The 23,210-nt window shown below is 53.1% G+C and overlaps 1 protein-coding gene across 1 annotated transcript in view; it reads right to left on the minus strand.

The window, feature by feature from the left end:
• ZZEF1 (zinc finger ZZ-type and EF-hand domain containing 1) overlaps window positions 1-23,210 on the minus strand; it is a 99,779-nt gene that overhangs the window by 38,639 nt on the left and 37,930 nt on the right. Inside the window, exons 16-33 of the mRNA XM_040629827.1 lie at window positions 22,820-22,953; window positions 20,207-20,277; window positions 19,189-19,303; window positions 18,222-18,381; window positions 17,302-17,423; window positions 17,082-17,204; window positions 16,142-16,308; window positions 15,980-16,061; window positions 15,040-15,241; window positions 13,944-14,092; window positions 12,178-12,418; window positions 9,842-9,921; window positions 7,358-7,451; window positions 5,850-6,318; window positions 5,146-5,310; window positions 2,061-2,180; window positions 1,255-1,416; window positions 138-267 (exon numbers count right to left, since the gene is read on the minus strand). Coding sequence (XP_040485761.1) covers window positions 138-267; window positions 1,255-1,416; window positions 2,061-2,180; window positions 5,146-5,310; window positions 5,850-6,318; window positions 7,358-7,451; window positions 9,842-9,921; window positions 12,178-12,418; window positions 13,944-14,092; window positions 15,040-15,241; window positions 15,980-16,061; window positions 16,142-16,308; window positions 17,082-17,204; window positions 17,302-17,423; window positions 18,222-18,381; window positions 19,189-19,303; window positions 20,207-20,277; window positions 22,820-22,953 — 2,786 coding nt within the window. The remainder of the gene's footprint in view (window positions 1-137; window positions 268-1,254; window positions 1,417-2,060; window positions 2,181-5,145; window positions 5,311-5,849; window positions 6,319-7,357; window positions 7,452-9,841; window positions 9,922-12,177; window positions 12,419-13,943; window positions 14,093-15,039; window positions 15,242-15,979; window positions 16,062-16,141; window positions 16,309-17,081; window positions 17,205-17,301; window positions 17,424-18,221; window positions 18,382-19,188; window positions 19,304-20,206; window positions 20,278-22,819; window positions 22,954-23,210) is intronic.

The following is a 23,210-nucleotide window of genomic DNA, read 5'->3' on the forward strand; positions in this document are numbered from 1 at the left end:
ACAGCCGCCTTCCCAGGGTGTGCACTGCCTGCCACTGGGGGCCCTCCGGGAGACAGCCCATGGCGCTGCCCCAGGCAGACTCTCCTGCCCACACCCCCAGCCAGTCACTTCCCATCACTCCAGCTGACAGGTCTTACTTTCCTCTGCTTCTCTGCATCTTCCTGGCCTATTTTCTCATACCAGGCCTCAAACATGCCGTCCTGACACTCGTCCATCCATTCTGAATTCTGCTTGGCATCGGCAAGCTCGTCTTCTTCACTCCACTGGCTGAAAGGACACAAAGAGAGAAAAAGTTACCTCTCCGGATAATCTAGGAAGGGCTGGGTCACAGACTCTGTGTCCTACAGGGCTAACAGACGGAGCGGTTTTCAAACTTCTGAGGGGAAGATGTGCATTTGGTTTCCAAAGCCCCAGGGTTTGCTAGATTGTTGACAGGACAAACCAGCAGGAGGGAGATGTCCTTTCCGGAACAGAGCCTGAAAGGTTGTACCTGCAGGGTGTAGCTCCCCGACAACCGTGTGCTGAACCTCCTATGCCGGGCGCGGCAGCCACAGGGACTTTGGCGGAATCAGCACTCGAGGGAGGCAGGAGGCCCCGGGGACTGGCTCTCCCACCCGCTGCTCTAAGGCCCTGACACCACAGCTCCAGCTCCTCTTCCAGAATGCCCAGAATGTCTGAGAAAGTGAAACCTGTGCTAACACTGACTCCCTAATTTCTGCTGCTCTTCTGCCCGTGCCTTCCTTCTCCACGCACACGAGTGGCGGAGAGCTAAGCGGACTCGAGCAGGGTGGAGAGACACTCATTACACGTGGGAAGGAAAGAAAATCCGCACACTATTTTTTCTCATATCTTAAGTTCTTATAATGTGCAAGACGTTACAACCCTCTAAACACATAACCAAAAAATAAAGAAAAGTGTTCTCCAATTTGACAGCTGGAGTAGGGTCTCCAAAAATGTGAAGGATCCTCGTCCTCACGGTCCCACCACCACCACCTTCCACACACTTCCACGCACTGCTGTCAACCCTGAGAAACAAACTCGTTTCCCCTTCACAACGACCCTGTGAGGGAGGTGCCGTTACTATCCTCCAGGCGCAAGGAGGAGGAAACGGAGGCACAGTGGGCACAAATGAGTGGCCCAAGGTCACCCGGCTGGGCCGTGGCAGAGCCAGGATGCGCTACGGGAGTCTAAGGCCAGCATCCGGGCCCTGAAACCCCGCTCCTGGCACTGCGGGCTGTGGGACTGGGTTCTTACCTGATCACACTGTCATGGACACTTATATTTTCCTGTGACATCTTCATGAGGAGATGTGGTAACTGAATGTCCACAAAGAAGGCGAGATCGCTGGGTTCCCAGCCCATATCCAGAAGATGGAGCAGGGCTGTCTGCACACAGGACAGGGCGGGCAGCAAGGACCTAAGGAGCCCAGGAAGGTGCGTGTTACCTGGGCTGCCGTCTCCAGCGGGGACGACACAGAACGCAAGTCAGACCCTGGTGTGTCTGCAGGAGAGAGCAGACTCCCTACACTCCACACAAGCCCTCCTCCAAGGACAGCTGGGCAAGAGTCCCAGAAGCACGATGCAAGGTTTCCGCCACAGCTGCCTCGGGGCGTTTTATGGTCAAGGACGGACCGTATAAATCACGTCTGATATGGAGCCGGCCCCAAGTTAGCATAGGTCATTCCTTCATCGCAGACGGAGAGGAAGCCCATCCGATTTAAGGATTCTGTCTAAACCAACTACGAGAGACGAGACTGGGGAACCGCTTCACACCCGAGTCTCAAAACTGCACACAATACACAAAAAACTGAAAAGAACAGGTCATACATTCTTACATAAACCAAGAACCATCCCCTTGAAAAACAACACAGCACACAGAAAAAAGGCCGGGACAGAGTATCCGAGGAGGTTCACGCAATGAGCTCCGCATGGTAACGTCAGGGATCATCATTTTCTTTTTTACTCCGTGTTTCTGCACATTTTCAGCACCAAACGTGTATTTCTTGTAAAGTGAGCAGAAACAGAAATCATGTGTTCTCTAGAAATGAAGCGATACAGTACCTGTCGTTTATGCTGCTAAATCCTTTAACTGCTTTGACCAGAAACAGAACGAGCTGGTAGTAAGTGTCTCGAATCTCTCTGTGCAGGTGTGCGCCACAGCCCTCCAGGTGCGAGAAGTAGCTAGACACAGAGGAAAGCACTCATCACTTAATTGCCAAAACCGCACTGACTTCACCGTCATGATTCCTTCCGTGACACAGAGCCCAGCAGCTGAGCAAAGTGGCACGGAGGCCGGAGTCAGTGCCAGCCCATGACTGCAGGGAGCGACGGCACGGCCGCATGGAGCCTGCCTGCTGGGCCGGGAGTGCGGGAAGACAATGGCTGCTGTCTGTGTTAACCTAACGGCCCCCGGACCTTCGCTGGGCACCTCAGCCAGGCCCCTCGGCCCTGCCCACCCTCTCCTTCCCTCACCGGCGACCTCAGCATCAAGCTCGCTGCCTCTTCCACCTCAACCGCTGTCCCCCGAGAGACTCAAGATCCACGAGAACGACGCCCCAGCGTCTCTGCCAGCGACACCTCCAGTCTGACGGGCACGTCTCGGACCTTGTCACCGCAGTGACGGCAGGACTTCTGAAATCCTGACTTGAGGCGTCCTGCTCTGCCTCCCACCCCACAACAGCGTCTTCCACCCCAAGGAGCCCCAAGCCATGACGCTGCCTCATGTTTGCTGCCCTGCCTCGCTCCCCTCTGCTGCAGGCCCAGCTGAGATCCCATGGCCCCTCACCGTCACCTCACCCGAGCAACTGCCAAGTCCCCGCTGCCTTCTCCCTCCACACACGGGCCGCAGAGGTCGTGCGCCCGCACCAGACGGCGCCGTGCTGCTGGAGGCTGAGGAGCGCCACATTAAATCCCTGAGCGCGATTCTCAAAGAAGCTCTCGGAACAGTCAGGCAGGCAGCGGCTTCCTCACCTTGCGTCACTATTTCAACCCTTCCTGCCTCTCCTTGAACTGCCACGACTTCTCCCAGCCCTTCATTTTTAGCTGAGGACTACGCGATTTTAATTTTAAAAAACGGAAAGACCACACAGGCTCCCCCGTCCCTGCACCACCAAACCAACCAACCGGCCTGCAGCTCCATCGGCGCCGTGCCGCTGCTGCCCCACAGACGGTGTCCCAGCTCTGTCCAAACCGACCCCTGAGCGTCCGCGCCTGCCGGGCGATGGGCCCTCTCTTCCTGCATCAAGTGTGTGTCAGGACTGATGTTTCTCACCAGCGTATGATATGTGCTCACACCTTATCTTAAAAACCCTCAGCTGAGCCCATGTCCCCTGCCATTCTGCCTTTTCCTCTGCTCCCCTTTATGGCCAAGGTTCTTGAAATGATTGTCTGTGGTCTCTCCCTCCCTTTGACCCCACACCCCATTTTCCTCTCAACCCAGTCCCGCTGGGCTTTTGGCCCCGTGGCTCCCATAGGACTGCAGACAAATCCAGTGTGTCCTTCTGCGGCACCACCTCGCACATCAGCATTTGACACAACTGACGCGTTCTTCTGTTGGCTTCCATGACCCCGTCATCCCCTGGATCTCGTTCTGATGGCCACTCCTTCTTTATCTGCTTAGCTGTTCCCCCTTCCTCGCCTGGGCTCTGAAGTCCCGAGCCCGTTCTTGTCCATCTCTGCACTCTTTCTTGATCATCCAGTCTCACGGCTGTAAAGACCATCTCCGAGCTGAGCGCATCCAAACTCTAGCCCTAGCCCTGGCTCCTTTCTAGAACCTCAGACCCTTAGCTTTACTCCCTGGATACCTTTACTTGGATATGAAAATGGCAGGTCAAACTTAATACGCCAAAGCAACGTCTGATTCTGGCCCCAATCTGTGTCTTCCATGCTCTTCCCCTCAGTAAAATCTATCACGACCCAGCGGCTCCTTCCTCACGGTCCCTCTGTCCATCCTCTACACCCGACCCACTGCTGCGTCCTGGCCACTCTACCTCCAAAGCAGATCCGGAGTGCCCGCCTTTCTCTCTGCTTCCAAGACCATTCTGGGGTCCAGAGCTGGCCACCTCCCGTCTGGACAACTGCACCATCTCCCAACTACTTTGCTTCTGTCCACGTTTCCCCACAGAGTGGCCAGAAGCAACTTCCATAAACGTAAAACAGTGGGTTCCCCCTGGGCCTGGGATTCCCCAGGGGTCTCCCACCCACCACTCAGTACAAAACGCAAACACCTTAGAGCCTGTCCTACAAAGACTGGCATCGTCTGAGCCCCAACTCATTTCCTGAGCTGGTCTCCTACCACCCCCCTCACTCAGGCACGCCGGTTTTTGTGCTGTTCCTGGGGCCAAGCCCTCACCCCAGGGCCTCTGCGCTGTTCTTTCCGCCTGCAGTGCTCTCCCCTCTGCTCATCCATCTCAGCCCGCTCCCTGACCACCCGAACATCACTCTGTATGAAGTCACCACGTGCCTGGGATGGGTACATTACACAGATGGAGGGATGGAGGGATTTCTTTATCATCTGTCTCTCCCCAGTAGAATACAAGCTCCAGGAGGAGCGCCTGGGGGGCTCAGGGGGTGAAGTGTCTGCCTTAGGCTCAGGGTCCTGGGATTGAGTCCCGTATCGGGCTCCCTGCTCTGTGGGGAGCCTGCTTCTCCCTCTGCCCCTCCTCCCCTGCTTGTGCTCGCTCACTCTGTCTCACTCTCTCCATCTATCGCAAATAAATAAAATCTTAAATAGAAAGAATACGAGCCCCATTAGAACGCACACCCATCACCTACAACAGTGCCTGGCACAGTCGGCGCTCAGGAAATAGTTCCTGAGTGGTCGTCAGAACCACCTTGTGAGGTGCTCAGACTAATGTCCTTACTGTAAGTGAAAATCGAATGGAGCTCACAGCTTCCCGAAGCCAACTGATGGGTGTGGGACAGTCTTCACCGTCTGGGAAAGCAGAGCTGATAAACTCGTCAGGAGGAATAAACAGATTTCCAGTATTTACTCACTATAAACATAGAACCCATTTCTCCTTGCGATGAGAGAACTGACCACAAACATAAATTTGCATCCTACATAGAAACGACAGTTCCTAACTAAAGACGACTCGGGTTCTCTGAAAGTCCCCGTGCCTGTGCTCCTCGCAGACGCTGTACTTACTTGGTGAAGTCTTTCTGGCAGGTCAGAAGTTCCAGCAGGAAGAGTATACACGGCGGATGGAAGCAGTGGGGCTGTCCGAGAGACTCCGTGCAGTACTGAATGACCCTCAGGACCTCGAGGATGCTCTGGGCCTGGGCTTTCCTCAAGGCAAGAACCTTCACGACACTGAAGACAGACGGCAAGTCAGGGACAGCAGGAGCTCTCGCGCTGGGGCCACGGTGCCCCATCCCTGCTCTGCCGAGACAGGAGCCCGACACCCCAAACTCGCAAATTCAGTCGTTAAAAAGGAACCCTGAGGTTTTTACTGCCCCACGGAGACAAAGCTTTAATTCTTAGGGCAGGAAATTATTTAAACTTGCAATACTTCCAGAGATGCAGGCCTGCTGACAGATAATTTTGTCAGAAAATCTCAAATCCTACGTTTCTCCCAGGATTAAAATAAGACACATTTATAAATGACAGCTTCCAAAACAAACGTTCCTTTTTTTTAACCCTAGCGTACATTACTGAGACGTAATTTACATACAGTGTAATGTACAAATCTTCCATGAGGAAACACCTCTTTGAAAGGAACAATGAATCGCCCAATTTTGTCTTGAACGTCCTAACACAAATCCCGATCTCCCCTTCCAGCACTCCCTGCTCACTTCGACGCGGGCGCTGAGCCCGACTCGCCCGGGTACGGGGACGGCACTGCAGCTCACCTCTCGTGGGAGAGGGACTGGTCCTTGATGAAGTCCAGGACGTCCTTCAGCACGGGGTACTTCTCTTTCACGGTGGGCGCTGGCCTGGCCTCCTCCACGGACCGGAAGGACAGCAGCCGGAGTCGTCCTCGGGTGAAGGGAGGCCGCCGGGCGGGGGCAGAAGGGGACGAGGGCTCCTCGGCGGTGGCAGAGGACAGCTCGGCGGCAGGGGGGCCGCTGCCGGGCGGCAGCTTCAGCTGCGCGTCCGAGCCGGGACTGCCGTCGCCCGCGGCAGGGGCGCCCGCTTCCCCGGGCGACACAGAGGCCTGGAAGTGCTCCTCCAGCACAGAGCTCGTCCGCGGGCGCTTGTCCTGTGGCTGCAGGTGATCCGTGTCATCGGCACCCGCCAACCTGTCACGGCTTTCTTTTGAACTCACTCCCACGGGCGAAAATCTTAGTAACAGGAGACTCTTCTGAATACACTCTTTTGCTAAATGCAGAAAGCAAGGAAGGTAATGAAAAAAAATCAAAATTCAACTTATTTACTTTTGCAGAGAAGATAATCCTTTAAACTCCACAATTTAGGACAAGAAATACCTCCATTAATAAAGCGACACATCTCTCCCTCTGCCCCTCACCGTGCTCTTGTGCTCTCTCTCAGTCCCTCTAATAAATAAAAAATCTTTAAAAATAAAAAAAAAATAACGTGACCTACACATCTTCTGAAGAAAATAAACTCTTACGTCATTACACAAATCAAGATCTTCCCAGTGCTGTCAGTACATTTAAAAAGAAGTTTTCTTGTGGACGTTTTCTTTTAAGATTCTATTTATTTATTTATTTATTTATTTATTTGCTGGGGGGGGGGGAGGGAGAGAGAATCTGAAGCAGATGCCCCACTAAGCGCAGAGCCCCCACACAGGGCTGGATCCCAGGGCCCTGAGTTCATGACCTGAGTCAAAATCAAGAGTCAGACGCTCAAACTGACTGAGCACCCAGGCGCCCTACTGTGGACATTTCAAACATACAGAGAGAAAACACTGCAAGGACCCCATCACGCACCCCGGCCCTGCCCAAGGCCAGTCTCATTTCACCAGCCACCCCCTCCTCGGACTACATCCATGCCGATCGCAGGCATCACACTATTTCATCTAAAAGTTTCAGCACATTTCTCTAAAACAGTAAGAGTTTTTAACACAACCGTGATATCACGAAGACACTAATAGTAATTCCCTCATCTCACTGAACATTCACTGACAGCACACTTTAAAAACCTATCAAGAGGGGCGCCTGGGAGGCTCAGTAGCTGAAGCGTCTGCCTTCAGCTCAGGTCATGATCCCGGGGTCCTAGGATGGAGTCCCGCATCGGGCTCCCTGCTCAGCGGGGAGTCTGCTCCTCCCTCTGCCTCTGCACCCCACCCCCCGGTTGTGCGCTCTCTCTCTCTTGCTCACTTTCTCTCAAACACAATCATCTCGACGACGGGTCATAAGCTTCCTAGGAAGTGTAACAGAGGACTCAGCACACTCACCCAGGCTCTCCGGGTTCACCTCTGCTGCTTCGGACCCGTGCTTTTCTTCTTTCTCATTCCCCAGGTTCATCAGGGACTTCTGCTTCATCTCCAACTGGGGGGAGAGTTTGAGCCACACTATTAGTGTCCAGGCAGGGCTGTAAGCGCGGCCACGGCTAGCTACGTCCAACACACAGCACAACGTCACGGAGAACGGTACAACTACGGTCCAGCTCTTGAGGACACAGGGCTCAGCTGTTTTGTTTGCCCTAGAAGTAATCCAGGCTTTGACGCTGTCTAACTGTATTTCTAAAACACCGCCTTCCTTTGAACTACGTGTTGTTTGGGAGGGAGTTGTACCCCTGATCCCATTACTTAAAAAATCGTGCGGCACCTGGGTGGCTCAGCTGGTTAAGCATCCAACTCTTGATTTCGGCTCAGGTCATGATCCCAGGGTCCTGAGATCGAGCCCCACATCGAGCTCCCTGCTCAGCACAGAGTCTGCTCCTCCCCTGCCCCCGCACTTGTGTGCGCTCTCTCTCTCTTTCTCTATCAAATAAAATCTTTAAACAAAATGTAGAACACTGGAGCTGGAGGGGCCCTTATCCAAAGCCAACCTAGTACAAAGAAGCGGAGGTGTAGAGAAGTGACGGGTCTTGCTGGGGTTACACACCCAGTTTGCTACATGAATTGGACCGAAACTCGATCTCTATTCTACCCTGTGTGAGGGATGCTTGCAAGCGATGCTGAGCCTGCCAGGCAGAGAACGGTGCTCCCAGTACCAGCACAGGTGATGGTCGCAGTGCAGGCCACGGCGCTGACAGCCCAGGCAGAAGGCCTCGCTGGGAGAGAAGGCCGGCGTCGGTCCGACACTACACCAGAAGCACGGCCCACGTGGTGCCTCGTCAACTGCCGAACCCTCACTTTGAGCGTCTGTGGTCCTGACGCTACTACTGCCTTAGTTTCTCTCCACACACCGTTCCGACCCTCCTCACACCATCCTGATGACAATACCTTTCAGTTTCTCTCAAGAGACTGTTCATTCTGTTCTCCATCTACCTATCTAGTATGTACTGGGCACCACCCACGTTCCAATCCTTGCAGATCGCGGTCAAGCCTCTCTGGTTCCTGGGTAGACGTCCTCGCACGTTAAAACATCTCATCACCAATGACTCAAAGCTACCCGTGTCTCTGTTCCGACACGTCTGCTACATTCTCTCAGGTTCACTGGCTCATCCGGTAGGCGTCTCAGATCACCTGTGTGTCCTCAGACTCAGCATGTCCCAGAACGAATGCAAACCCCCCACTGCCAGCTCCAAGGCCACCGTCTCCAGTCTGGGAATGCTTCCACTGCCCAGCAAGTCCCCACGCCGGGAACGTGGGAAGGGTCCTGGACACCACACCGCTGCGCACCACGCCCACCAGCCACGGAACCTGACCGTCCTCCACTCAGGCGCAGCTGCCATGCTCGTCCGAGACCCACAGCTGGTCTCCTGCTCTCCATCTCATTGCCCGTCCTCTCCAGGACTCAGCAGGTCCCCCCAGTTACTACACAGTACTTCAGACGGTTGTGAGTCCAGGACCATAATAATAATACACAGGGATCCAGCTCCACGCTTAAGAAAAATAAACACAAGGGGCACGTTAAGCGTCTGCCTTTGGCTCAGGGCGTGATCCCGGCGTTATGGGATCGAGCCCCACATCAGGCCCCTCAGCTGGGAGCCTGCTTCTTCCTCTCCCACTCCCCCTGCTTGTGTTCCCTCTCTCGCTGGCTGTCTCTATCTCTTCAAATAAATAAAAATAAAATCTTTAAAAAAAGAAAAAGAAAAAGAAAAAGAAACACAATTCTCCTGAGTTTGAGGGTCACCATACAATGACTTGGAAGAGTTTCACGATAAATTTACATGCCTACGAGGACACAGACTTGTGTTGTGGGAGTGTTTACGAGACACGACGTTATCTGTGGGTTCCTCTAGGATGTGTTTCTGCTTGTCGCCACGTGTCAGCTGACACACGGGCTGACATCCTTCGCTCACTGCACGACAACATGACACGATCATCTCACACCGTAATGTCGCATCACGCAGTCACACAACAGTCAGTCTCTCCATCCGCCCTCTCCTGCACGGCTGCCACAGGCGACGCCGCAGAGCCATGCTCTACCACGCAGGCAGGCCTCTCCCTGGAGACGGCCTCACCCCCACCTAAAGCCGTCAGTGGCCGCCAGTCGAAGAGGGCCTGCAGAGTGGCCCTGGGGTTACCGAAGGGTGTTTGGGGCTTCACGGACGCACCCTGTTTACTCCGTTCTCAGCATTCACTACACTAGGACTTCAAGGGTTCTAAGTTATTTTAGAGCTTTTCGCGTCATTGAACTTCAGGAAAAACAAAAACAAACTTCCTACTACGGTTATATTCTTGAGAAGAGAGCTGCTTACCGTTTAACTGCATGAAACCATGGTGGGAAAACTGAAAATACATATAAATCACATGCAAAGAAAATCTTACCATCCATATTCGAATCCCATCTGCCAAGCAATACACCTGTGCAAACTCCTCGCTCAGGGCTGTGCTGCCCCCACTTTTTACTGGGGAAAGGAGAGACGATGAGATTATACTCAGTTAACTCAGTTCAGTACTGCAACGTCAAGCACACAGTAGCTTCTAAATCCCCTAACACGGAGGAGAGCCTGTCCCCTGATGCCCACACCTCGAGGTAGCACGAGGCTTACGGGGGAGGGGGTCAGTTAAGCCCAAATACCAGTGACGGGTTCTCTGCGTTACTACAAACTCACTTTCTTCGAGCAAATGACATCTGAAATGGACATACTATTAAATTGAGTAAAATATTTAAAGTAAACATATGAAAGTAAAATATAAAAAATATTAAAAGTAAAATAAAAAGTATTAAAAAGTAGGTAAAAAGTTGTATTGACATGAAGCAAGTTCACGGTTTAGGTTAAGTAAAAAAGATTGGTTTGGAAATAGTGTAAACACAAAATCACCTACTTAAAAAGACTATACGTATTAAAACATGACGTGTGTATATATATATGTGATATACGCACAGACACGTACTCCATATAAATATGCCTACATAAAAAGGCCAGGTAGATTCACAGAAAAACGTTAACAGACATGTTCTTGAAGTGGTGAGATTATAACTGATAATTATTTTAAGCTTTCCTGGACTTTATAAGTTTCCACACAAACGGGTAATATTTTTATAATTAGAAAAATAACAAAGAAGTTGTTGGTTTAAAAGAGAGGCCTACGAGGCCTGCTCCTTGCTTGGCTCGTTCACAGCCCACAACAGCGCGCAGCTCTCTGCGGGACCGACGTGCAGCGCGAGGGTCCGGGTGGCACACGTGGGATGCGCTGGGCGCCATCCCAGGCACCGGGAACACAATGCTGAGAAAACAGACCTGGCTCCTGCCCTCAAGCAGCTTACAAGCTAGCTGAAAAACTCCTCCCATGTATCTCTGATGCAAAAAGTGAGCGATTTTTAGACAGAGCCCACCCTTCACAGAGCTCTGCCGGGCAGGACCCACGAGCAGCCCCGGAAGAACGGCGACCCGCCGTAGCTCCAAAGCCCCAGGGGTAGCTTATCCTGGAAACAACCTGCACCGAGGGAAGTGTTTCTCGTTCCCACATCAGACTGTGTGTCTTTCCTGAAATCAGGGACGTGCTATCTGAACATGATCAGAAAAGCAGCTGGGGAGCCTGCCACCAGCCAGGAACTTTGTTTCCCAGCTTTTAACCCACAAGGCTTTCATCTACTGAGAGTTCCCACAGGTAAAAAGCCGTCCTACTCTCTTACTATAATTGGATTATGAAAACATACACTGGGTTTCTTCTTTAACCTGGCAGGTCACGCAGTCCCCCCAGCAGAGATACAGTCTCCACAGGGCACTCGTTCTCATAAACCACTCACGCCTCAGTGGAGGGATTATTATTTGAGCAGCTTCTTCAAGGAAATCGTGAGAACTGAGGGAGCGAGGATTAACGGAGACGTTTGAGAAATCAGGAACTAAGCTCTGCACTGTGAGATCTAGACTTGGGCAGCAGGGGCAGCAGCGACCGTCCTCAGAACACTGACAAACGGCAGCAGCTGTCCGCGACCTGCTCGCCTCCCCTGCACCAGGAAGCCACGCACACCCTGCCACAGTGCTGGGGAAAGCCTGATCTGCTCTTTACGTGGGGTCTCAAAGGTTTTCCCCTTGAGAAATTACAAGGAGAGAGAGGCCCTCCCTCCTGCTGGCTGCCAGCTACACACACGGGAGGCAGACGGCATCGCGAGGGGACATGAGGGACAGAAACGGTGAGGAGCGGGCTACCGACCAGGAAGCCTACAAAAGCTACAGAAGCTTTAAGTCTAAAGATAAGTGTGAATACGTGTCCCTCCTTGGTTATCAGCACACTGAGTTACCGAGACAACTCGGGCTTTAACCGGATTTCTTAGAATGTCAGAGCTACCAGCTCCCGAGTTCACAGATAAGGGTTCAAAGGTGCAGCAAGCTGGTCTGATTAACCTGACGTGGCACAACTGCTAGTTCCTGCCCAGGACTATGACTCAAGTTAGGGTCTCCTTCCGTCAAACAAGGATTGTGGAGAAAGAAGTGGCCTGCTGATTAGGAAACTCAAGGCCACTCGCCACACATGACAACCCACTAACTATAAACTGGTCACGCGTCTTCTGTCTGGCAGAGCGGCACTGGACGAGGTCTACAGCTGTAGACGTATGTTTCTATTTCCAACTGCTGAGAGATGCTCCCGTAAGATAGGCTTTCTTAGCACTTAGCAACCGGCCTTCAGACCAGAAGTACCCCTGTAGCGTGAGTTACCATGTGTCTGCAGCTTCTCATACAAGCCTGGCGTACGACACACCAGAGCAGCGAAGGCGGCGTTCACAGCTCGGTCAATAGTGGAACCAGCAACTATATCTGTCTTTGGGGCCTGCTTTCTACATGCCTGTATGAATCCTTTGAAAAGTTCTGAAAATGGCCCACAGAAGGTCTGGGCAGGGTCTGACTGTGCAAACTCAAGGAGAAAGTGGTGGCAGGGATCGTCGGGGATGTCCTTGACCTGGAACAAAACAACAAGAACACATCATGTTGACCGCAGTCATCCAGACGACCAAGCGCGCCCGACGCCGACTAGAACAGAGCAGAAGGACAGACCGGGGAGCTTCACTCTCCTGTGGAGACCAGACAGAGGCACGTCTAAGCACACGAGCACCAGCCCCGCCTCAGAGGGAAAGGTGATCAAGTGTCAAATGCCAGGAAGGGGCGCCCAGTGCTGAGAGCCCACAGGAGAGCCCCTGGCAGGCTGCGGTGATGAAGAGAAGCCTCCTGGAGGGTGTGCGCTTCAGACCGGACCCTCAAGACTGAGCAGCTCTGGCCGCTGAGGAAAACCATTAGCAGAAGTGAAGTCTCAGCTGGGGAGTGGTGGGGTCTGGAGGCAGAGGTAAGGTGAAAGGAGACGGGACAGAGCCTCGACTGTCACACTGAGGAGCTCAGACTCCACCCTGTGGGCCCCGGGAGCCATTCATGGCGCTTGGCATTGGAATAACAAGATAATTCAGCGGTTAAAAAACCCTGTTAGGTCCTGATGTCCCAGTGCAAGTGCAGGATGAAGGCCTGGAGAAAGATGCAGACAAGGCGGGTGGGAGGAGCTGAACTTCCCCTGGGAGTATCCACAGGGCTGGCGGCAGACTGGGCGGGAGACGTGAGAACAAGACGGGGAGCCGTGGCTCAGCGCCGAGGAAAACAAGAATGACAGTGACAGCAGTGAGCAGCTGGGGGAGGGCCATGTCCTAGCTTTCCACCCCTTAGTGAAGAGGAGTCGGGACACTGACACGGAACCACCTAACGGGGGGTCAGGGACACAGGAATGGAGCCTGGAGAAGCCCCAGGGAGGGTCTACATAGACGTGACAGCAGAAAAGACGAGACAGGACAGCGTCGTGGGCAGCAGGGAAGGGGAGAAACCCGAATAAAGCCTCCTCTCCAGGGAAGGAAGAACAGAGGAGGCCCATAGAGGAAGCAGGGCCGCAGCTGGAGGTAAAGACAAGACCGTGGGCTATCACGGAGCCAAAGGAAGAGAGGGCCCGAGGGAGGCAAATTTCACAGAGGTCAAAGGGGAGGCTGAGGAAGAGCCCAGGATTGTCAGCTACCCACTGAGTGACGTGGGTGAGGGAGGGAGGAAGACAGCAGAGCAGAGAAGGACACAAGGGGGATGGCAAAGAGACAACAGGCAAACTTGTCCAGCTCCTGAGACCTTGTAAGTCAGGTAACACGCCGCTGTCCCACAGAGAATACAAAGTACGGCACAAACCGTTTACTCTGACGTCTGACTCAGCAGCTGCTAGAAACACACTCAGCTGGCTTGGTGAGCAGCTCGGTCAGGAGATTTCCTGAGCACCCACGACAGGACTCGCCGGCCCCCAGGGCGCTCGGTGTGGACACCACCTGAATGAGGGACGGCCCCTGCCGTCCGGGCGCTAACCGCTGAGTGGGGTGAGGACGCAAACCCAGGGGCTCATGACGGAAGCGGAAGCCATCAGCCCACAGACTCCATTCCAAGGAGAAAGACGCCGCAAGCGCAGATACCTCCTTACTATCCTGGCACGGGGGAGTGGGCCAGCTCGCCGCGGATCCCAGCTCTGGACTCAGCTGATGCCTGAAGACGGGCTTCCACAGCGGGGAGTTCAGGACCGACGCCATTTTTGCGGGTGGCACTGCCATGTCACTTCCAAACTCTGGAAAGAGAAGGCCTGTGAGAGCCCTGTGTCCTCCCCGCGACACAGAGAGTCTGTGGGCTGCCCCGGAGAAGGTTTCAACCACGCGGGCGTTCCAAGGACGTGCAGGGGATCCACCCCATGTCCCGGCACAGAGCCGTGCTGCGTCATGAACACGCGCCCCGGACGCACCCCCACCACGAGGGCGCCCCGAAGCGCTGCCTTCTGCGGGACAGCCTCGGTCACAGGCACCTCTGAAATTCCTGTCAGTGCAGGAGATGAAGTGAGCTGAGGACCAGGGAGTAACCAGAGACCGTGCACAAGTGTTTGATGATGGCGAAATGTTCGCAATGTGTAAACTTAAGTTTGTAAAAGAAAAGAAAATAAAATAAATAAGAATTAAATACCCACCCACATGTGTTTATGAATAGACATAAAAAAAAGACTAGGTGGGAATACATTAAAACGTTACTAACAGTTCTCTATGGGTGTTAGCACTAGGAATGGCTTTTCTCCTTGATCTCTCTCCATTGCGCAATTTCTATGACATTTTCCTTTTATGGTCAGAAAGACTCAAGAAATGAAATAGAAATAAAACATACTAGGAAGTTTTATTCTATAATTCTTGTTTCTTGGATGTACTTAATAACTAAGCTGAAGAAATCACTTTAAGACAAAATCCACGTTCCCATATTTAACATAAATGTTCACATGGCTAAAGGATACACAACTTATTCCATTTCTGCTTTCCACATTTCACTAACCAAAAGAGGATGACAAGGCTGCCCTACGGACAGGGCACCCTCAGCATCCTCTGGGATGTGTTTCAAAGTCCACACCGAGACACTTTAAGGCCACGGCACGGAGCGGTCTGTGCTGCGGTCTGGTGTGGTCTGCAGGGCCCGTGAGGGCGCCCCGTCCACACGTCCGCCCTGCCCTTGTGTGGAGCCGATGCGTGTGAGACTCACGGTGTGCAGACTTGAGCGCCATGCACTGGGCAGCGAGGCGCCCCATCAGCCGGGAAACGAGCAGTTGCAAGTCCAACGCCCAGGACACGGCCACGTCGGGCAGGCCGTAGGCGGTGACGGTGAACTTGTAGCCCCACTCGTTGTTACTGCTGTCAGAGTGAAAGAGGAACTGCAGCCGGGGCCCAGCCTTGAAGGTCACTTTCTAGAGACAAGCACGAAAGCCATGAGGTCAAACGCACTCGAGAAGACGCCTTTCAGGATCACGCATGTCCTGCAAGACTGAGAAACCCTAAGGTCGGTCTGTATCCTCACCATCCTGTCTCACCGCACCCACCGAGGCGACCAAAGGAGAGACAGACAAGGGAGCAGCAGAAACATGAAATCCACGACTGCACCGCCGAAGAAGCATGCTGGCCGTTTTCTAACCCTCAGACGCCCCTCTGCCCACTCCCTGTTCATCCAGCAACGGTGCTCGTGCGTCCCCCTGCTCCCCACTCGGGCCACCAGAGAGCACGCCAACGGTGGGACGCAGCACTTCGCCCTCCCGCCCCAGAGAGCACGCGGGCCTCCAGTGGGCACTCCCAGCTTTCAACACACGCTCTGGGCTTTCAACACACGCCACTCACAGCGGACAAGGTGAAAGAGACGAGGCACTGGGCAAACTATGCTGCAAACGACCAGGGAGTACGTTTTTAGACCTCCCGGGCCATCTGGTCTCAGCAGCGCCCACGCAGCTAGAAACACCCATAAACCGATGGGCCGGCTGGGTGCCGAAATAACTTTATCTACAAAACAGGTGGCCGGCCGTCATTGCCAACGCCGACATAGCCCTTCCTTTTACAAAAGTGTGAGCGAAATGCTTCCCTTCCAGACCAAGCCTCCCTGACCCTCAAGGGCTGACAACACGCACATGTTACCTCCTTCTGGGAGCACCGCTCACCTTGGGCCACTTCTCGGTGCCAACTTTGGTGTCATAGCGTGTTTTTCCACCTCTAGCGTCAGTAAATTCCAGATAATCATACCTAGGAAGGCATAATCTCCGTTACCTTCCTTCTCTCATTTTAACCCACTATTGCTTAGGAAAAGACCACGGGAGTCTTACCTTTTCTCAGTCTCACACCGCTCGTCAAACTCCACCTCAAAGTAGGTCGCCCCCGGGCTCACGAAGACAGACACTTCGTGGCAATTGTTTTCATAGTTGTGGGCAGACTCCTTCGTCCAGGTATGTAACACCACGGGACACTCCTGCTGCCACGTCTCCCCATCGAGCTACACAAACGAGTCAAGCAAGCGTCAGTCACTCTGCGTCCCGCCACACAGCGAACCGTGCTTCTGTGCTGGCTCCCCAGACGGACGGCCCGGACAGCAGACAGACAGTCACCCAGGCTAAAGTGACCCCGTGTTCCATCTGCAGACACAGGTCAGTGTGCATCTAGCCCTCAGCGGAGGACATGCAGAGTTTTCAGTGCATGACGGAACCTCCGTGATCGGCTTGTTTCCTGGCCTGACGGAGCTGTTTCTTGCAAATCACTACTCACATGAATTTCCAGTGGAAAAAACACTGAATTTGGGACCTTGGCAAATCTGAGCCCATCCTCTCTTCTCTCTCCACTTTCTGTCTTTACTTTTTTACCTTTAAAATAGGCTACATGCCCTTTCTATTCCCAGAGTTGTTGTGAGACTCAAAGAAGAGAGTAAAATATCTTTTATGTCCGGTAAGGTTCAATGGGGAGAAAATTCTGTTAAATACCAAACCTTCTAATCTGCCTTTCAACACGTAGCCTCTCCTCTAGACGTCAATCTGGTTATGCGCTTACACGGTTTTATACAACTTCAGCTGCTGGGAAAGGAAGCTGACCTACACACAGCTTCCTTTCCAACGCTGACCATGCCAGGTCAACGCGGGCCGCCATTCGTCCTCGTTGGGAAGCACTGATAAAACGTGGGGGGGTCTTCAGAGGCAATCTCAGAGGTGGGGTTCATAAGGACCCAGCACTCTCAAGAGGGGAGGCAGCGCGGGCTCCACTGCCCGCTCCAGGTACCTTATTCAGCGCTCCTTCCGGGTCAGCGCAGAGCTGTCCCAGCAGTTCTACGAGCGTACTGAACTCTCTCAGGAGCGTGCAGTGGGAAATGTCTAGGGCGCAGAAGTCCAGCAGAAAGATTACCTAAAGGAAGATGAACGAAGCACTCAGCGTCCACCCAGACTCCTCCTGGGGCGGTGGGTCACCAACCCCCATCACAAAGGCCATCACTGTGTCTTACCAGTTGACGAGCTGCCATCGAAAACACCGAATTACACAGTTTTTCTACAATGGTTTTTCCACTATACTGTGACAGAAGGGATTCCAGAATCACTCTCGTGCTTGCCAGAACCTGCCGTACATCTGCTAACACATAAGACGGCAGTCAGTGTCACGTGCGGTAGGCACGTCTCCTGCTTGGTCGTCGTGAGGACAGAGCTGCAGAGGGTCACAGGCGTGGGGGCAGGAATCCCACACCAGAAGGACCACTAAGTGTCAAGTATGTGTTTTCCTCCGGCAAGGACCGTTTTAAAGGGAGTGGGGTTTTTTGCCTTGGCTGCTTTGGGATGAGGCAGAGTGACCGGCCGACCAGCCCAGTGGCCAGGCTGAAGTCTCCCTCCGCTCCCAACAGGCCCGGCTTCGGCGGGCCACCCCGCGAGCCGAGCCGCAGGAGCCAGCACGCGGCACCATAGGCAGTCCTGTTACACTGCTGGGACTCAATTTCCCACAGGTGCATTTCCCAGAACCTATGGAAGGTCATGGCATTTTCTGTGGGTTTATGGGACCGAACATGAGGATTTTCGGGGTCTGCAAAGACCACATTATTGGTCACATATACCTTAGACTTAAAAATTCAAGACTTTCTTGTTTGGATAACTCGAGTAAAGCCAGGATGACGGGCTCTGCTGACAAGTGCGGTGTCACCTCAGAGGGCTGCATGACGTACGACCCCACACTGAGAACTCCCAGGCATACCACTACGTTCAGAACACTCTGGACGAGAGACATGCTACCGAATCCGATTTTAAGAAGAAAACAACCCAGGGACAGGCCTAACTTGTGACCCAGAAGAGAAAACCCTAGGCGGACTCCACGCACGAGGCCGTAAAGAAGAGAGTCAAAACGCAAACCGCTCTGTGCTCTGGCGGGTTCAGGACTCACACTGGTCGATCAGGTCGGCGGCACGACCTCTGGCGGCGGAGTCGGTGCTCTTCAGCTGCAGGTAGCACCAGGACAGCAGGCTGCCTTGGACGGCCCAGAACAGGGAGAACAGCACAGAGCCGGCCTCGCCCTGGGCCCCTGTAAGCACCAGCATTTCACACTACGAGAAGCAGACACAGGGACAGGTTACGGCAAGGCTTTCGCAGAACACGGGCACAGGCCTTCTCAGACAGCAGCCGTCACCGGCGAAAACCTCCAGGGAAGTGGGGAACGGTTAAGAAAGAGCTTTCCGCATTTCCAACGTGACCGAGAGGAACAGCCAGTGGAAACTCCTCTTTCACCCTCCAGCTTTCCAGAGGCTTCCCAGATGGTCTGTACGGCAAGCGTCCTCCCCTTCTGCCCCTCAGGGGTCTACCCCCTGTCTTCCACACCAGCAAACCCTCCTTCTCTCTGGCCCCTTCCGCTGAGCCTTCAACCACACCTATCCCACCTGAAAAGTCATTTTCCGCCCCTCCGCGGCTCTCCAACCACCAGCCGTGTTCTCACCTGACCTTTAGGGGTAAATTCTTGCACAAAAGAACCACAAGATTTGAAAGTTGAAATTTGAAAATGTCATTAGCACAGACAAGAGAGACTATCTTTTCAGACTTGATCAGTTTTCCAGGAACTCCCACCACAGACCAGGCCTAAGTGCTGGCTTGCCGACCCGCACCCCAGGGGACGCGACAGACTCCTCCTTCCCAGGAAGTCTCAGCGAGCACGTCCGCACACGTCGATGGCTCGCTGGCCCGCACCGGACTGGCCGCGGGGGTGGGTGGTGAGGAGCCACAGCAGCCTGGTGAGCGTTGGTGCCCATGCGGGACGGCCACAGGGACAAAGCCACGCCGCACTGTGGACGGGGCCCCTGGGGGCGGCGCCCGCGGTGGCTGGGTCACGAGGTGAAGGGAGCGGAGCGGCCGCCAGTTACCTCTCGAGCAGCGACGGACAGGAGGGTGCTCATGCCCGCCAGCACTTCGCTGCTGTTCAAGTCGGCCACGTCACCTTTCTCAGGCAAAAGCAGAAGACCACCGGGATCCTTATCACTGAAAGGACACAAATCGGTCACGACACCTTGTTTCAGGCAGGGCAAGTTCCTGTTTTCGTCTTAAATGTTCCAAAAAAGAACCAGCAAGATTTCGCTGCCAGTTCTACGGGCTGCGGAGGAGCCTGGCTCAGGAAAAGGGCCAGGTCCCAGCTGGTCCTGGGCCACTGTCTGTCCCCATGTCCTTGGTAAGCTCAGGCCCGTGAAGCCTCAGGTCCTTAGAAGAGACTCTGAGAAGTCGATCTGATGACCACATCACCTTGATCGCCAACAACAAACACTCCTCATCTCACGCTGGCTAACTTAGTCCGCTGGCTAACTTGACAACGTAGGCTGAACATCCCATGTCTTCAAATGCTCCCCACACGAGCTCTGAAGCTCCTCCCTCACCCCCGATCCTCGAGTCCAGACCCAGTTTAGAGCCCTCCAAGTCTGCTCTCGCACTAGGTACAGCCTGACATGCAGACAGCAGCTGACGCTACTGCTATTCGTTCCCTCCCTCCTTCGAGAGCCTATACCTCCGGTAATGCAGCCAAAGCACATAAAAATCTCCAAGTCATCCCCTCCCGGCTCACTTCCTTTGCCGAACTACGATTCTGTGCTTCTGAGTTTTCAGACGTGAGTACAGGACGCCAAGCTCCTTTGGCTTTAGTTTGTATCTTCAAGTATCACTCAGAATCTGAAGCACTCAGAGATCCCCAGCGGTTCTACTCTCATCGGTCTCACAGGGCCTGGGACTTGGATTAAACTCCCGACAAGATTATTACCCCACCACTGCTTTAGTCATTCCTGGGACTAGTGGTATCACACTCTAGAAATCTGGCTGAGCAGAGGGGACAGGTAGCTAAAGAAAGCTTTGCGAAGATGTGAAATATTAGAGAGCCGAAAAGCACTATAAACGTACCTAAAATACGTGCACAGTGAATGGAAAGTGAGCTGCAGGGACTGCTTGTGCTCCTGCTCGGTGACATTTTTCTAGAAAACAACAAAGTGCACAATCAGAACCCCTGCCCCACGACACTCCAGAGCCCACGGCAGCAGGAAACGCCACTGCCCACTGGTCCCAAGCGTGAGGAAGGCCGGGGTCGGCACACGCTTCGTGGCACCCAACTAAGACCGGCCCGGAGCTCGGCAGACGGCAGGCTTACTCTGGGTCACCGCTAACGTTCACCCTTCCAAGCTTTCTTGCAGGAAACCTTAATACGAATGTCTAGGAGGATGTGTGCCTTTCATCGCTGGGCACAACGTCGCAAAAGGAAAGGGCAGGAACAGAGTGCATTTCTGCTGAGTTTTCTCTTGGTTTTTAAATAGGACCTAAGCTTTCTCGACACAAGCCAGAGCAGCCTACAGAGACAGATAGAGGAACAAATCTCCTGACGAGGCTGCCGGCTATCTTAGGGGCACTTTCTTAATTCACTGAACGCACCGAACACTGACTGTTAGGCAAGGCGCCAAAGGGGACTTGCAGAGGGTTGAAGACCCAGGGCCCTGCCTGCAACAGGAGGGTGGGAGACACAAGGTATGGTGTTCCTACCACTGCCAGCAGGGACAGCAAAGGGAAAGTGACGGGGCTAACAGGCAGCAGTGCCATTCAAGAGGTCATATGTCCTTTTCCATTTTTATGTGTAGAACACATGCTAGCAAAACCAATCATTGCTTAGCGGCCTGGTAAATGCTTCTGGTAAAACAAGATGGGAGTCCCGCCCACAGTCCAGTGGGTGAAGCCAGCTGATGCTGTCCAAGGTCATGACTCTGTGTGAAAACTGATCCTTCAGGCTGACGTGCAAATTTTGCAGAGAGCTGAAAACAACCGAAGATCCTTCCTCCTCTCCTAACCCTCTGCAGTCACTTGGCCCTGGCCCGCGTGTCCTCTAAACGCACATGCACCTGTGGTTTTTCCTCGAGGCAGGTGTCCCCTGGCCTGGAGCCCTCTGGCACCAGAGACCACATCTCATGCTTTTGTTCCCCGCCTGCTTTCTTTCTATGCATCCCACAGAGACCTTCTCACATTTGCTAATTAGCTGCTGCATTTAGAGGTGAAAATGCTGGATCTAGTTTTCTTCATCAAACTCCTATCAGGCATTCTACTACTTGTCTACAGACAATATTGGATCACCTATAAAGAACTGTTTATTTTATCCTTTCCAATTACTCTGTTTAACCTACCGCACTGGCCAGACCCTCTAACACGACCCCACTGAGAAGCAGCGGCCAGTAAGCACCCTTGTCTTCCTTCTCATTTTGAAAGGGATGCTTCGAGGACCCACCGTCCAGCAGATTATTTGTTTAAAGTCTGGGGCACACGCTCCCCCAGCTGAGGGAGCTCCTTTCTGCTTTGAGTTTGCTAATGGTTTTATAGTTTCAATCATCATCAGAAGTTAATCTTACTTAAATGTTATCTGTATTTAATGATATAACGTTTTCCTCCATCTTCACTTACTAATTTTCTAACGTCAAGCCACCCTTGTTTTCCTAGGATAAATCTCAACTGCGTCAGGATTTTGTTTGTATTTTACTGGACTGGTTTACTAATATTTTGTTAGGCTTTTCTTACAATGTTTACGTGTAAGACTGGCCTGTAATTTTGCTTCCTTGCTACTCTTGGTGTTTCCCTGTGTTGTACCATCACGGGGACACCGGGAACTCTGAAGCTCCCTGACCTAGATGTCTTCAGTATGGCTTAGACAGAGACACTTTTTTTTAAGTTTTTTTTTTTTTAATAATTTGAGAGAAGGAGAGAGAGCACGTGCCCGTGCGTGTGCGCCTGGAGGGGGATGGGCAGGGAGAGGAATATGCAGACTCCATGCTGAGCACAGAGCCTGACCAGAGAGAGAAACCATGGCTCTGTCTTACGTTACTATTAATACCTTTCTCCATGTATCACACTCGTTTTCACACAGAAACACTGCCTCCAGTATTAAAAATCTGATCTTTGTACGGGATACTCCACTTGGTAACATAATGCTTGCAAATACCGAGACCGCTTTCACCCGCCAGCCCTAACGTCTGAGCAACAAGGCGAAGGGGTCTGCGAGGACTACGTTTCGTCACAGGCCAGGGATCGAGTTTGAAATAATCCCGGGGAAAGGGCAGGGAGAGAGTGGATGAAGCAGGTCACACATGAAACCAGATTAGTCGGAGTTCACAACCGCCGAGTCTAGGTGACGGGCGCGTGCGGGGCAGGAGGTATCATACTGACTCTAGTTTTGTATTTGTTTTCCGTTTCCCCATGATCAAAAGTGAAAATGTTAAAAAGAAGGCTGGTTGTAGGCCAATCACGAAGATGACGGAGACTGCGCCCCCCTTTCTAAGATGACAGGCTACGACCTGCCGTCCCCTCCTTAAGGGCGGCCCTAGGTCCGCAGGCATCCGTGTCCCACACACGACTCGCATACAGCGAGGATTAAATACACATCTGGAAAACTGCAACTGAGGACATATTCAGAGAAAACAGACTAATAAATGTCATCCCCCCAGACTTCAGGAGCGCAGCCCGTCCTCCGTACGTGATGATTACCATCATGGCGAAGAGATGGCTCCGCCGGGTCTGTCGATCAGGGAAGAAGACGGCAGCTCCGTTAAGAAGGGTATTCCTGACTTCTTGTTTTAACGTTTGCATGGGCGCAGAATCGCCGTCCACCCTATCCACCACTGATGAAAACAAACAATGGAACCGGCTTTAACACTTCCACGCGCTCACGACAACGCACGCATGTGCTTCACTAGCTCGCAAACTCACCACTCCCATCGCGTACGGAATGCCTCTGTACGGGCCAGGCGGCGTAAGGAAACGACACCTACCAGCTTCCGTGTCATTATTCCCCTGTCCTTTTGAGCCGCAGCGGGGCAAAGCCCTGAAAGCCACTTCACGTGGCCATGTGTTTTACTCCCCGTGGACCACTGCCTCT

This window comes from Ursus maritimus, unplaced genomic scaffold (assembly GCF_017311325.1).
Source record: "Ursus maritimus isolate PB19 unplaced genomic scaffold, ASM1731132v1 scaffold_14, whole genome shotgun sequence".
NCBI classification, from domain to species: domain Eukaryota; kingdom Metazoa; phylum Chordata; class Mammalia; order Carnivora; family Ursidae; genus Ursus; species Ursus maritimus.